The sequence below is a fragment of the Poecilia reticulata genome, linkage group LG7 (assembly GCF_000633615.1).
Source record: "Poecilia reticulata strain Guanapo linkage group LG7, Guppy_female_1.0+MT, whole genome shotgun sequence".
NCBI lineage: Eukaryota > Metazoa > Chordata > Actinopteri > Cyprinodontiformes > Poeciliidae > Poecilia > Poecilia reticulata.
Window position 1 is genome coordinate 28815273 of NC_024337.1, and position 16440 is coordinate 28831712.

A 16440-nucleotide genomic window follows, 5' to 3' on the forward strand; every position below is an offset into this window, starting at 1 on the left:
TAAATAATGACACTTTTAATGCAAAGTTGCTCTAAAAGCTGCATTGAAAGTCCATTAAAAATGCCAACTTTGCATCAAATTATCATAATTTACAAAATCATGCAAAGTTGCCACTTTTAATGGACTTTTAATGCAACTTTGCATTCAAAGTGTCATGATTTACCGAATGAGACTTCATGACAACTGTCATAAACATTCATAAAGACTTCTTTATGTTCATGACAGGTGTTATGTCATGTTTATGACAGTGTCATGCCAGTTTTATGCACACCTCTTCAAATAAAGTGTTACCGATTTTTTTTTTTTGACACACCTTCCTCCTATTTTAACAATATAGCTATCTGTTACTTTCACCGTGTGATTTAAAACAAATTGTATAAATATTTTTTCAACAATTTCAACTGTACCATGTAAAATGGGCATAAATATTTTTGGAACTCGTAAAATTCAATGGCAATTACGTCGGATAAGAAAAGTTAATAAAAAAGATAGCAGACATTGTAAAACCATCTTAGGTTTTAAACAAGTATTTACATTTGCTTGACGATCTAGGTTTTCCGTATTCAAAAACATTATTTTAAAAACATAATTTTAATTCTATAATAATAAAATGATTATATTCACACACCACAATAATAGTTTAGGTGTATTTTATTCGGAAGAACAATCTTTAAAAGAACAGTCTTTTTGTCCTTTTAAAAATTCAACTTTAAGAAGACTCTCACTGATTGGTTAAATTTTGACATCCTAATTCTCTGTCCAATCAGAACGCCGGAATTTTGTTGATAGAGTAAAGTGAAAAAACAGCTGTCTACAAGGTGCACAACAGGACTGTTTCAAACCTTTCTGGAACTTTGGAAGCAACGTGTATGTTTAAAGACCTTCTTTTTCTTTCAAATTTTATTCACCAAGCTGTACTTGAGGCTGTCGCGGTTAACATTTGGTTTTAATTCTTGGCAAAAGCTAACAAGCTAGCAATAGCATTGTAGCTATCGGTAGATGCGGACACAGCGGTCGATAACAACTCCCTTTTTTTAAATGGTGTATGAGGCTTTGTTCGAAGACGTCAGTTTAGTAATTTCTTGGTGTCTTCATTCTGCTCGGTAAATAGTTAAAGGCTTGCGTTCGTAAATCTAGTTGACCTTAAATTTAGAGGAGCTAGCTGGCTCTGTAGCCAGAGTAAATGTGACGACGTGTTGTGTGAGCTGTTAGCAATGGAGCAAGGACGGGGAAGCGTCACCGAACCAGGGGAGGCGCACCTCATCGCCTGTCTGCCTTTAACTTATTAAAATAAGACAACTGTTATTTATCGGCATGTACGTGGTAGTGTTAAAAAAAAAAAAAAAAAAAAGACCTGTTAAGACCTACAGTAATTAAAATAGAAACCGAATATTTTAAAATAGCTTCTACTAATTCATTACAGTAGGCCCTTGAATGATATAGATTCTGCTAATATATTTAATAGTGCCTCTCTTGTACAAGAATTCACCGGATTATTGTGCTGTAAATATAACGGAAATGTACATCTATTTAAAAAGTCTTTGTTTACATGTCATCTTGTGTCTTTATGTACTTAAACGCTGCATTGTGTGCATAACTATGCGAAATATACATTTTTAAACGTATGTTTTTGGAAAAGCGTGTTTCGAATTAGTGACAAGTTAGATTTAGCCTTTTTATGTATTTAAATTGGCATTTGTTTTTCAAACAAGATTCATGGGAGAACAAATAAGACACGACAGGCCTGCCATTTTGTCGTAGAACATAAGGTTTATGTCAAAATCCACCGCCCTATTGTCAACTGTATATTTTGCTAGTATTTTATAACTATTGATATAAAAGACATTTAAATAATGTTTAAGGATATCTAGGTAGTATTCTCAAGAGAATTTTCTGTTCTGTTATCCTCTAATGTGCTTTATTTTTTCTGTTCCTGTCTGTTAGGAGGAACTACTTGTATCATTCGCTTTCACCTCATTGCTAATTATCACATTGTGCTTTTTGTTTTGTGGGAGCATACAGTAATGATCAGTTTTCCTTTCAACCATTTACATGTTGTTTTTTTCCCCAACAGAAAAACCTCAGCAAAAATCTGCATCTCCACAAACCCATTCTAACCTTGTGGTGAAAATGGTAAGCCAGTCTTAAATATTTAAATTAACCTTACCAACTTTCAAAAAAACATTTGTAAATAAGAAGTGTAGTTCTATAAAAGGTATTCCTCTGTAGTTGCTGTTCCATTACACATAAATGTTAAAGATCATTAAACACATTTTAATACAAAATGTAAATACAGTTAATACAAAACTGAAGAACATGTTGATAACAGTTGTTGCTACTTTCAGTTATGTTTTGTATTTTTATTTATTTTTATTTTTTACCTAGTCTAGGTTGGTTTTGTTGGCCTTTTTTCCTTTACAAAATGAATTTGAATATTTAATTTGATTTTGGGATGTGATATTTGCAAAGGAAAACTTTAAGTTTAATCCAATACTGTATCAGTTTAGGCACATTTTCTTTTGGATTAACGTTTTGATATTTTTCCAGAAATATATGATGCATTTGTGATGTAAACTTAACATATAAGTTTAGTTAGATTTTTTTCCTGGCATGTAAAACAATTTTTCTATGTGGTACAGCAACGACGTTAACGGTTGAAGTATATTATTAGGTCTCCCATATCTTATTTATATTTATCTCAATCAGCTTTTTATTCCCTCTATAAATTCCTTTTTCCGTTGGAATTAATACATATGATGCATGTTGCTTAAATCTTGTTTGTATATTATGGCAAGGCTTTGCCATTGTTAACCATATTGCATTTATGATTGGTTGTGTTACTACAACCAATTGTGTCCATTCAGCTTTTTAGGATTGACCTGGTACAAAGGTCAATGATGTTTAGATTCACAAACGACATTAGCCAGCTAATATTTCCTATTGCTAATGCTTCTCGTAGTCTTGTTTCTTTTCTATTTTGCTAAAGTTGATTTAATGCAATCCTTCAATGATCTGTATCACACTTCTGAATTCTAGCATTTTCTTTATCATCTTAATAGGTATGACTGCTGCTGCTATCCTGTGTGGAAAAACATCGATCAAACAACTATATACATATGCCAAGTCAGGATGGAAGACTCTTCCCATTTGTACATCTCTGAACGTGGAGACAGGGAGGATACACAAGAACAACTAGATATCAGCTGGGAGCACTTATACTCTCACAAGCTCCCCATCGAAGATACAGATAAAAAAGCTTTTGTGTGCCAGCACTGTAACAGATGTTTTACCTGCAAACAAGGCTTGGAACGACACATGCACGTTCATCATCCTTGCAAATCTCCAGAGAAGATAAGTATGAACAGACAGTATGAGGAGGACAGGATCCCTGACAGCCAACTGCATCCTACAGTGAAAGAAAATGCCAAGCTGGCACAAGAGGAAATACCTCAAGCTCTACTAAGTGAATCTTTTCAACAACAAACACAGGCCATGAAAACAATTTCCACTGCTGTTTTGGAAAATAATGGAGAACAAGCAGAGCAATATATGCTAGATGTGTCAAGTAATATTTCAGAGAATCTTAGCTTTTACATTGATGGAAAGATACTATCAACAAGTACAATAAATAACTGTGAAATGGAAATCCGCTCTGGGTCCTCAACTTTAGTTGGAATGGACACCCTAATTTTGGGCCCTGCGCAGATTAGCCAAGTTTTAAACACAGATGCAGAAGCACCTGGTCAACAACAGTCCAAAAGAAGAACCGCCACACCACCTCTCCTACCACAGATTAAAACTGAACTGCAGTCTGAGGTGGTCATGTCTTCATCCTCATCATCACTTTTGTCATCATTGATTGAGAATCTGTTCCCTCAGAATACAGAATCAGAGATTGTTCAGGAAGAACGCACTGTGTTCCTGTCTCCAAAACTTAAGCAGCTTCTTGAGAAACAGGAGGGATTTAAACCTACAGTTGCCCTCGTCACTGATGGACAGAAGTCTTCATCACCTGTTTCACTCACTGTCCTACCTTCTGGGACTGGAAAGTTTAGGAGAAGAACTGGCTCTCCCACTGGGTCCTCACAGCAAATTCTTGCAGCAAATGAAGACACAGGAGAGCCCGATCCGTTAGATTTTTGTGACGGAAGTAAAAGACAGATTGATGCTCAGCGTAACTCGCCTGTCCAACAAACAGGAAATGAGAATAATGATGCAACTCAGTCTGTAGCTGTGCCTGAAGGGATTCCCGTTTTGTCAGAGAGTTGGGCCCCAGCGACTGGTGGTAATCCGTGTAACCAGCAACCCCTGGATCTTTCTAATACAGTCAAAAGAAATGAAGATGAAGCATCAGCTGATGCTGCGCTAGATTTGAGTTTACAAAGAAAGAACCCTGGTGAATCTGACCCTGTGTTTAAGGGTTTAAATTCAAATGTGGCAGAAAAGGTCTTAATAAGTAGTGAGGAGCAAATAATAAGCCACGTGAATCCAGAAACACCTGTAGTTACAGACTTGACTCTTGTAACGGGCTCGGATGTTGTGAACCCACTGGAGCATCTTGCTGAGGGACTTGTTTATGGACTGACCTTACCCCCAAATTCTTTGACTCGATCACCTGCGTCGCTTACTCCTCTTGCCTTGGAACCACCTCCACAGTGCGCCATAGCATTTGCTTCTCCAGTCACTCACACTGTACTCCCTGCTGCTCCCTCGTTGATCACAGTTTTGGCTCCACCTCCGTCTCTTTCCAACCCCTCAAACCAACCAATCCAGTTACTTGCACCAAACATATCTCCAGAACCCTTGGTGATTTGCACAGAAAATCCTTTAAATTCGTCACAGTGTGATTTAACTACTGCATTTGCCTCCGCCAACTCTGCAAACATTGTCACTCTCTCCCAGCCACTTGACCCAACCCTGAATCTACCTAGCCACGTCTTTCTCACTGATCAGATTGCACTCAACCCACCGATGGTTGAATCTGCTCCTGTGTCAGAAGTGTCGTTCCCACCCACTGTAACCTTAAATGATTCCCTACTCAAATTAGCCAGCAACACTGTCTTAATAGAGTGCACCATAGCTCTCGAAGCTCCAGGAAGTATTGTGCCAGCTGCAGTAACTTTACAAGAGAATACAGCTGAGCCTCTAGCACCCACTCAGATGGTCATCAATCAATTAGAACAACAACAGATCACATCTTTACCTGACCCTCAACCTGTGGACACTCCTGCCATCCCAGAATCTGTAGCCCTGACGTCTAACACCCCAGTGACGTCTGATTCTCCTCCTGTGGCAGACTCAAAACCTGGTCTAGGACTTGTTAGTGCGGAGCTTCCTACAAAAAAAGTCGAAGTATCTAATGGGTCTGTTTCTATGTGTGAAACTGCACCTAAAACACCTCCTGCCCCTCCTCCTGACAAAACTGAAGAAGAACCCTCAACTGAGACAGCAGTTGATGCAGAGGAGCAGACTTTCACCAAGAATTTCATCTGCAACGTGTGTGAAAGACTCTTCCATTCAATGAAAGAACTTGGTCATCATGTGGCTGACCATGCAGATGAATGGCCCTACAAATGTGAGTTCTGCGTGCTGCTGTTTGGCAAGCCATCCGCGCTTCTTGACCATCGATCGAGTCTTCACGGCGTCGGAAAGACCTACGTTTGTAGTGCATGTACAAAAGAATTTGTCTACCTTTGCAATCTGAAGCAGCATCAAAATGAACTGCATCCTGGCCAGCAGTGCTCATACACGGAAGAGGAAAAGGGTAAACTGAGACCTCAGAACTACAACAACACAAGTAAAATCAATACAGATCCTTCAGTCACAAAGTCGCCAGAGGAATCAAAAAAATCTGTCAAAAGGGAAGAATGCGACGTTGACACGACTGCTGATGAGCTCTTTACAACAATTAAGATCATGACTTCAGATGGAGGTAAGATCAAAGGGCCTGATGTTCGTCTTGGCATAAACCAGCATTATCCCAGCTTTAAGCCGCCTCCCTTTCCTTACCACAACAGATCCCCTGCAGGGTCACTTGCTTCAGCTACTAACTTCACCACCCACAACATCCCACAAACCTTTAGTACAGCTATTCGGTGCACCAAGTGTGGGAAAAGCTTTGACAACATGCCAGAGCTGCACAAGCACATCTTGGCATGTGCAAATGCAAGCGATAAGAAGCGATACACGCCTAGAAAAAATCCTGTCCCCTTACGCCACTTTGCAAAAACCCAGAATGGAGTTTTGTCTACGACAAACTCTGCTAATGGACTAAATACTTCAGTCAGAGTCAGTCAGGGAAACCGGTCCAAACCAAATCAAGAGCCACCAGTCAAGATCAAAATACTCAATAAAAGGAAGAAGAAGTTTGTCCAGAGGATTATGCCACATAGAAACAAGTCAATTTCTTCAGCAAACAAACTGTCACCTGCACAGGTAGAAATCTTTGTCTGCCCTCACTGCAACAGAGAGTTCACAATGCGCCGCAGCAGAACCAAACACATGGCCGTCTGCCCCAAAAAGCCCAAGGAGATGAAAAAAAGGAAAGAGGGAGGAATCTCTCTCACGAAAGAGAACAACGAACACTCGCATCGAGGAGTTTCCCATTTAAAAGAGAAACTGCAACCCCCGCCTCGGCATAACACAAGACTCCAGACATCTGGCTCTACAAAGAGACCTGCCATTCTCCCAGTGCAAACCGTCTTCTCAAGCAAACGAAGTAAAATCATCATTAAGGAGAGCATACAGCCCAAACAAGAGGCGCCCACGCTGGCAGAAGTTCCCATTCGCACTTTCAACCCGTCTCTGCGGCAGTACAGCAGAGTGCAGCACACCATCAAAGGAATTCCCATTAAAATCACTATTGTGAAGCCTCCGCAGAGTGTCCCACTGACAGATGAATCTGCTGCTGCTCAGACTGAAGAAGTTGCATCTGGAGCCATTAAAGGCTGCCCTGAGCAGAAAACCTCAGCTTGAGAACATGAGTAATCCTCCAGGATGGTGCAGGTAAATACATTTGTACCAATATTATAATTGACAGAAAAGTGGAGGGTTGATTTTTGTGTCTGGTGATCCATCTCTGTTGATGTGTGTTTGGAATCAATTTTCTCAAAATTCTGAGATAATATTGCCACGCCCAATGGCTTTTAGCTAATTCCACATAGTTACATTTGTGATGGTTGAACAAACGAGACCTTTTTCTGGTATGACTCCCAAATAAGCATAGAGGATCCAGTAGTAGTAATCTTGGTGACAAGATGTACCTCTTTGCTGGCATTTTCTGGCTGTGGGATTTCTTTTATTTTTTTTTGCTTTTACCATTCTCTGTGTTTTTTTGGTTGCATTTTTTACTCTTTCTCCGGGGTAAAGCTATGAGTGAAGGGCAATGTACATAAAACCTGATGATTTGTTATGTTTTTCCATTCATAACTTTAATTCTGTATTCTGTTGTCGTTTCAGGACTCCACTGTATGAAACACTCTGCGTTACCCTACAGGGAAAAGTACTGGTAATCACACTGGAAACCCAGTAGACCTGTAGACTGCATTATACTGTACAATAAATGACTGATTACAGAACGGATAAAACAGGCCCGTAATGCGAACTTGAGCGAATGTGTGAATGCCATTTTAGCAGCTTAAGATTTTGAGGGGAAAAAAGAATTCTTCGTTGCATAAGCTTGCTGTGTCAATAGCTTGGAGTTGCACTTGAAGTTAATCTGGCTGCTTCATGCTACAAATTGGAAAAGGAAGTAGGATGAACTGAGCTCCTCGCATTTCCTTCTTGATGGGCGGTTTAGTGAGCATGGCAGGTGGCAATCATTTCTGGCATGCATTTGCACTTTTTCTTTGTACTCAGTTGCCTTTTGATTTCAATTCTTACTGCATGCTGTCTGTGAGCTTCTGCTCTCGCTACACATATTTACCATGGATTATGTTGATACAACTTCAATACTGAATCTGATCATGAAGCTTTTCTCTGAGGGGTAAGGTCAGCAATCTGAATAAAGAGAAGGCATGTCTACTGTTCGAAAATTGTACATTTGGAGATTTTTTTTCTGAAGATACAAAAAAAAAACCCTGAGTTTTAAACAGTAGCACAATATAATGTAACCTTGGCCTGAACCTCATATCTTAAGACCTATGTTTTGTAATCATTAATTTTTAGAATGACAGTCAGAGTAGTGGGTTTTCCATAATTGCTGTGAATATAATATTTACTAAAATTAATGCTAAAGGCATTTTTTGACGCCCCGCTGCTACTAAATGAGTTTGAGTAGAATGCTCTTGTGTACCATGAAATTTATTTAAAATGGTAAAATACAGCATGACAACAGTGAAAGTGTATCATCTCTCAGTGTTTATCAGACGAAGAATTTATTTAGCAAATTATAAACCATTGTCTTATTGAAATTTACTTTCACATCTGAGCTATGTGTAATTCTTGTTCAGAGGGTATAGCATATGAACATCTTTTAAGTTAAGTGCGATAATGCGTATTTTCTCATGTATTTACAGATTGATGTAAACAAATTCTCTACAACTGAGAAATCTTGCCAGTTGATGCATTTGGACCGCAACCCCAAATAGAAGTACTGTGTTTCTATTATGTGAAGTTAGTTTGACTGAACCAATCCCAATATTTGGCATCTGTGCATTTTCATCTGACTTACGCTCTTCTTTATGCTTTGTTTTGCACATCTTCCCAGAAATACTTATCAAACATTTGTTTTGTAGTGTTTTGTTATCCCTACAGTGATTGAAAATGTAATATTGTTTATCATCTCGAACACACAAGCACTTCACTTGTTTGTACTTTCAAAAATTGTTTTTGGCTGGGGAGATGGTATTCTTGTGTGATATATATATATATATATATATATATATATGCATTTCTTGCACAGTGTCCTAAATCAAATAGTATTTGTTTTTATGTAAGATTTTGTTTCTGATATCAACTAAAAGTTTGGAAAAATAACTGCTATACAGGGTAATTATTTTGTGTGAGATTTAAATATTAATTTTGTAATCTGAAACTTGATAAGAGTCTCTGTATCTGTTAATTCTTTTTTTTATTTTTTTTGGCCTGGTGTTTCTTTGGTTCTGACTGAAACCTGTTGGATGTACAGAATAGATTGGGAGACAGATGCTGAACTGTGAAAAGTGCTTGTAGCATTTTAAAAATGTAAATTGAGTCATGTATATTTATTAATAACTTAAAAATCATGTTCTTGAATAATTCCTGTTTGATTTGCACTAAAGTTGCTGTTTTGTTTTTTTTTCAAGCAAGTGTTAAAAATAAATTGAGCGTCAACTGAATACGAGTTGATGTGATTCTCTGTTAAGAAAATGTTCTTTGATGTGGATTAGCATCCAATTCAGCTGGGTTCAAAGTAGTGTGACTTATAACCAAAAGTCAAAATGCACAAGCTACTGATTCTGATTAAATCTTTTGTTGAGTGTGTCCAAAATTATAGCAGCTATATTTAGTCATAGACAACATTGATGGTGAAAAAAAAATACATTTAAAGATGAAGACTCAAAAGGTTATAGTCCATCTATGATTTGAGAGTAAAGTGGGTAGTTCCTAACAATATTTAGAAGAATAATTAACATTTATTGGAGTGGTGAACCTAATTGAAGAAGTACAAATATTTCAAAAGCTCTAATATAAAAAGCAAAAGAGAATGATGTGCAAGAAAATAGAAAACTACCCTTAGAGGAGATTAAAAAAAATGCATCGTGGAGTCATCTCCCAGTTTTAACACAACTGAATCAAATGATGGCTCGTTAGCAGGCCTGAGCAAAACATTGGCATGCCGAGTAGGTAGTTACGCTGCTTCCCAATTGCCAACTTCCCATGAGGAAAAATCAACTGGAACTCCGAGCTCAGATTTCCCACTGGGAGCAACTCCCGGTTAAGACTTAATGTCGTCTTTGTTTTTTAATATAGCCGCTCCTAGCATCAACAGTAGATTTAGTGGACACATGTTTATACAAGACACACATTGCATGTAGCGCCTACAACTCTACACTGAACAAACTAGAAGTGGTGTTTGCTTGTGGAAAATAAAGTTTAAGATTATCTTTGTAACAGGTACACGTCGCCATGTTGAAATTCCGTCTTAATTGGAACCGAGGTAACTGGAACGCAGCATTGCTACCAGAGAGAGAACTAAAACATGCATAAAACCGACTTTGGACATTCAGGTATTAGAAGTTTTCCTGCTTCAATTCGTCTGATTTCAATTAATGGTTGATTAACAGGGTTTTGCTGAACTGCAATGAGTTGTGAGGTGTGTCAAAATCGGGGGAACGTCTACACGCAGGACAGTGTGCCTTGAGGACCAGGGTTGGTGAACAACACGGACAGAAGACACTTTCATGAAGCCAAATTATTGGTAAGTGATGGTCAACAAAGTTCAACATTTAGAAAAAAAATACCCCCAAAACGTTTGAATTGAGTGTTTGAAACAAACCTGCTGAAAAATGAACAGCTATTCCCTTTTTCTTCTTCCCATGTAGTCATTACAGATATGAATGTTTAATGCTTTGCTTAGGATTGGACTTTCCAGCGTCCACATTGCTTTTTCATATACTGAAACCTAAATGTTTTGAACCATACTCACTTTTTAAAACCACTATTGTATAAAATTAGTGGTATATTTCAACAAGTTACATGATGGCCAGGTGGGGGCAGTGTTTCCTCACTCTCTTTGTCCAGTGATGAATACAAAGCCGATATGGTAAGATGCCGCTGCTTCTTCACTTAATGCTGGTGTTTGACAAAAGACAAAACAATGAGAGGGAGGCAATTTCAGCTGAACACAGGAGCAAACACGGTCTAACTCACTGTCACTCGCTCTCCTGCAAAGCAATTAAGAATCCTGCAACAGAGCGGCTTTTTAAAACATGTTATCTCTTTTGTTTCCAAAGAGTTCAACATAAAAGGACCATTTTAAAGAGGGAAAAAACATAGGCTAATGTACATTTGTGTGAGAACGGGATGAATTCTGTAAAATGTCAAATGCGTTCCCTGGAGTCCGTTTGAAATTTCTGTGCACATATTTTCTTCTGATGACTGAATTGCAGCCCTTGACCTTTGACTGTCCACTAAGATTTATTTACCAAGATAGTTGCTTAATTTTTGTTTTGTTGGTGTACTCTGGGGCAGAGGTTGAGGTTCTGTTTAAATAAAGACAAGTTGCATGTGGCAAAAGAGCAAAGCAAAATCCCAAAGAGCAAAAAGGAAAGGGAAAGTAGTACTTTTTTTTTTTCCTTACAGAAGACTTGCGCTGTTGCTTCAGTGCCGAGAAATCAAAATTGTTGTACAACAAACTTATCCATCATGCACCTTTTCTCATGATCAAAAATGAATCTCTTGCTGTATGAGAAAAATATTTGGGAAAACAAACAAAAAAACCAAACACTTTTTAAAACCGGGTGTCTCATTTTGAGTGAGAGGAGTCCCAGGTTTCTCAAATATAGTTTGCAAGAAACGCAGATTTGTTTTTTACTGCAACGCATTTAATGTAGCATCATGTATATTATTTTAGATGCAGTATAAGATACTGCTTTTCTAAAACAATAGCAAGTGCTATTGTCTACTTGCTAGCCTCTAGCCTCTTCATATGTTTACAATTCCACCCACCACACACTCTTGTGTTTGTTGAAACCCACACGAGTTAATTTTGCAATGTGGCCTTATCTGACTGGCATAGTATAGTTTTAGCTGCACAGAGAACCTGTGAGAAAAGCGGAGAGAGAACCCAGAGTTTGGATGACTGTGTACAGATAAAGGTATGTAGGTTTTTCATACCTTTATCTGTACAAATTTGCCTCAAAGAGCAAATTTGTTTTCAGAACAATTTGAATTCTCAGTTTGCTAGGTTTCATTTTTACATTTTGTGCTGGATTTATTAATGACTTAATTTGGACTTTCCTCTGTCCAGCTTTAAACAACAGACATACCATGTCGCCACCTTCCTAAAATAATGACCCAAGTCTTGGTTCTCTATTCAGATGATAAAAATACATATTCTTAATTATATCTTTGCAACGAGGCCATTATCCCTTCGTATATTACCCCGAACATCAATAACCGTGCAAAACATGGCAGAAGCAGCATCATGCTCCAAGGATCCTTGTTTTTAGCAGGACCAGGGAGACTGTTAGTCAGTTTATTAGATGAACACAGTGTAGTCCCTGTATTAAAAAAAAAAAAAAAAAAGACTTTTCTTTACTGTGTTCTCTCTGGCAGTCTAATAGATAATTCAATTGAAACAAATTGAAGGCTTAGATTAGAACGATGAAGTGTTTTGCAAGGTCTTGTACCACATTTCATCATTCCGTACATTCGTCAGTGGTTTTTAAAGATGTCTTTCAGTCTAATTTTAAAAAGACTCGAGATATAAACTTTTTTCAAGAGTTCTGACTTTTTAAAAACCCAAGCCTTGCATAACGGTTCAAATGCAATTTGTTTGCAATGACACGTAGTTGCCAGAACTTCTTACAGGACAAAAAAAAAACCAAAACCTAATCATGTAAATTTGGAATGGATCTAAATAGAGAGCAGCATGTAAAGCAACTCTGAAGAGTAACGACTTTAAAACTCGCACACGATGCCTTCATGTTGATAGGATGCAAACATGCGTAAACTAGCTTCAAAATGCCATTAGCTGACATGATGGAACAAAGCGGAACATCCAACATAAGCATTAAATTCACAATGACATGTAAGGAACCTCAGTGCTTTCAGTGTGGTGCACATTTAGCAAAGTTACAGTTGTAGCACTGACAAGTTTTTAAGTGTCTGACTTTATTGCTCATTTCAGAATAAATGCACCTTAGTTTTCATTAAGTTTACAGATTAAGTACAACTCGTAATCAACATCACAAGAGGCTCTGCATGCATTAAGTGCCTAACGGATTTTTTTTTAATTAATGCTGATTTTGAAATTGTTGTAATTGAGTCATAAATGGCACCTTCATGATAGTATATGGCTAATTCCTTCAAAAGCAGACTGCTGTTCCTGACTGTCTGTCCATCAGAGGCGAGGTTTGTGTGTTCTCTATTTGCAAACACGGTAAAATCATTAGCAGAGAAGGTAATTTCTGCTTAATTGTGATTGTTCAGCAACATGCAGCACTGAGAGAATGTGGTTTTAATTGGAAACCAGGCAGCAATGCAAATCAACTATCACTACAGACAAACTTCTGGGGTTTAGATAAAATATATATATATATTTTTTCACGATTCTTCATTACTCAGAGAAGGGAGTTCCAAGTGTCAGAGGTGCTGACATATTGCTTTAATTGCCACATCCCTTGTGTCATGGTGGTAGCTGCGATAAAATGCAAACGTAGCTGCTTTAATTTACTGTGTGATCTGTGGAAAGGCTTCTGGATTCGTTCTCCCCTCTGGTGGAGCTCATACCGCTACTCTTTAAACGCTGTTAGTGCTTTCACAATATATGATCACAAAGAGGTTTGGACTTTATTTCTTTTTTTTTTTGTTTTTTTTGTTGTTGTTGTAGGTTGTTTTTTTTCTATGCTATATCCAAATAACTTGAGAGGCCTGCTTTGTTATTGAAGTGAGGAAAAGTAAATGCTGAGTTTTAAAGGATTTGTTGTGATTGTGCTTTAAAAGGCATTATGCTCACCAGGTGGCATTTCAGTGGTGCAATTGTTTGGGTAAGAGGGAGTTTGCTGTCTGATTTCTGACACATGAATTTGAGCTGTGCCAGTGCACCTACAGTGACAATCCAGAGCCAGGAGGTAGAGGATCTCCCAGAGCTCACAAGCTGAGCTGGAACTTCAAACTGCGATGCTGCATTTGCATGCTGAAAAAAAGAAAAAAAGCGGCGTAGGATTTTTTTAGCCTGCGGCGATGTTGAACTCTCCCAGGAAATTATGAAAGGAAGTGAGGACACGAAATCAGTGATGATCTGCAACAAAACAGAAGCATCTATCCCCCAAGTCTGATGAGAAACCTTTGATCTCCAACTTGTTAATTTCATCATGCTTACACCATTTTAGGGTTGAATGACAAACAGAAATGCAGTGAGATATAATCATGGTGTGACAATGTCGCGTGCATGTGATCTCGTTATAGAAGAGCGCGGAAGGCAACAAAATGGAGTCATTATTAGCAATTATACACCCATTGTCAAAGGAGTTGGAAAGACGTGGCATTTTGAAACTTGATCTTTAGTAAATTATTTCTAAATTGCAGAGTGCACAGGTGCAGTTTTCTTCATCTGGGCTTTCTGTGTGAAGTTTGCATACTTATCCATGCATGTATGGGTGCATTGTTTTGGGCACCCTGTAAAAAAAAAAAGACTGTTGGGTTAATTGGCTGCTGCCCTGTCCTGGTTGTATCTAGCCTGGCCATTGCCTTCTTGTGCAATTCCGCTCTAAAAAGTTCTTGCTTCCAGAACATTCTGGTCTTTCTCTCCTTGACTCGGATTGCATCCAGTAGAGATATTAGCAGGCCGATCAGCAAACGGAAGAAGTTGTGCACGATGATGTTTATTTTCTGCTCAGTTTTAGAATTGTAGCCCGCCTGTAGTTTTAGCAGCGGAGGAAGTGAACAAAGCCATTTAATCAGCACTGCTTTCTTCACAGTGGAGGTTGGCTGTTTATATTGCAGGCAATTTCTGGTAGGCTTCTTGGCGTCAAACTGGCGCATTCACATGCAAATGTTACCCAACGGGCAAAATTTAAAACCTCACCACAGTCCACGCCTCCAGGAAGCCTCCAGTCAGTCGAGAACCCAAACCCTCAGTACGAAGCAAAGTGTAGCAGAAGGAGCTGGTTCTCACCAGGCCAGGTTGATCCTCGCCTCTCACCCAATGAGTGCTTGAGCTGTGCGCCAGTCAGTTGGATGGATTATTTTTCTCTGTGGAAAACCAAAGCATGTTGCTTAAATATCAGTGATTGACGAACACTATCATAGCAGTTCTTCCATCAAAAACGATACTCTGTCAGAGTTTGTGCAACAGAGCGATGAACGAAAACCTTCACTTTTCTTTGACACAAACATGAGCAGTATGGCCTCTGGTAGCTTGCATTCTCTCTTTGAAAAGTTGCTTTTGTTTTATTGCCCTTCCACAGTACTTTTAGCTACTTAGCATGAATTTTGACTGACACACAGACGACGAACCCTCCTAGCAGTTTTCACTATGTGAAAGCGGTGAAACCAAGCTGGTAAACCACGGGGAAAAAACACTCTGTTGGAACTATTGCCTTTTGTCCTCTGCAGTGCTGTTAATGTGGGAGCAGAATATTTGCGGTAACAGGAACATTAATAAAAGATGCAGATCCATTTTTAATGATCCACTGGCCCCTTTACTTTGAAACTGATTTTGTGTCCGTGGTTCAGTTTGTTTTTGCAAAAACCTTTTTTATTTATTTTTTCTTGTTGAGGTACTTGGAAAAAGCATATTTTTGTGCCTGCTTTAGCAAGATGCTATATTAAACCGTAATGCAGATGAGAGTATGTGAATGAAACACTGAGATTCATTGTCTTCTCGGTCTATTTTTGGAAGATTATCCTCAAGTATGGTTGCATTGGAAGAAAGTGGGAGAAATAATAGAATGGAGCTTTACTGTTCTGAAGCAAATTTAGTTCGCAGAGATTTAGCTCTCGGAAAACGATTCTGGATGTGCTCCTCAATTCAAACTGAGAGAACGCTACGGTTGTCTTAGGCGCAAATTAAAACTTTGTAAACCATTAAAACAGATTTATAAACCTGTGGTCTTAATCATCTCTGTTCTCATCTGCATTTCAACTTAAAGGATTTGATTTAAAAGATGGTGTAAATGCGATCTAAACAGATTTCTTCCATTTATTCTTTATCACATTTAAATGTTTTAGATCACCTAACAAATTTGAATTTCATACAAAGATGATTAGACTAGTTTGTATAACTATTCAAGCATGTATCTGAAGGAAACTCAGCCTGTTCTCTAATGGGAAGTCAATAAAGAGAATATCAAACCATCAGGACTTTGGCAGCAAGGCTTCACATATCAGCAAACCCACCTTCAAAATGGCTCAAAACAACTAAAACTAGTTTGTAGGATATTTATGTGAAAAATCCCGAACCAAAACAATTCTGTGAAGACGAGAGTGCCAAAATTCCTCCACGGTGTCATTAAAAAAAAAAAAAAAAGGGTGGCACGATTACTCAGTTGGGTTTAGGAGGAAATTACTTTTTCACATAGAGCCAAGGTTAGTCGGGCCAGCTTTTCTTCCCCCCACTAGAAAATGAAATCATCATTTGGAAACTACTTTTTGCTCCATTACAGATGGAGTCTACAGACGGTAACGGGGGGGGGACCACACTTTTTTTTTTTTTCTGAACAGTCCAGTAGTTTTAGGAAAAGAGGAAACTGGCACCAGAAGGGTCTAACACTGGTACACACACACTTGCATGCA

General features: G+C 38.4%; 1 protein-coding gene across 3 annotated transcripts; it reads left to right on the plus strand.

Moving 5' to 3' along the window:
• The first annotated feature begins 761 nt into the window (after positions 1 to 761).
• prdm2a (PR domain containing 2, with ZNF domain a) lies at positions 762 to 9317 on the plus strand. Of its 3 annotated transcripts, none has more exons than XM_008414775.2 (4): positions 762 to 867; positions 2075 to 2133; positions 3060 to 7005; positions 7459 to 9317. In XM_008414775.2, exon 3 carries the CDS (start codon positions 3130 to 3132, stop codon positions 6973 to 6975), a length of 3846 nt encoding a protein of 1281 aa, XP_008412997.1. In that variant the 5' UTR covers positions 762 to 867; positions 2075 to 2133; positions 3060 to 3129; the 3' UTR covers positions 6976 to 7005; positions 7459 to 9317. The 3 variants fall into 3 exon arrangements, with proteins under 3 accessions (XP_008412997.1, XP_008412998.1, XP_017161417.1); XM_008414776.2 differs by lacking the exon at positions 762 to 867 and adding an exon at positions 930 to 1103; XM_017305928.1 differs by lacking the exon at positions 762 to 867 and adding an exon at positions 1293 to 1316.
• The last annotated feature ends 7123 nt before the right edge of the window (positions 9318 to 16440 follow it).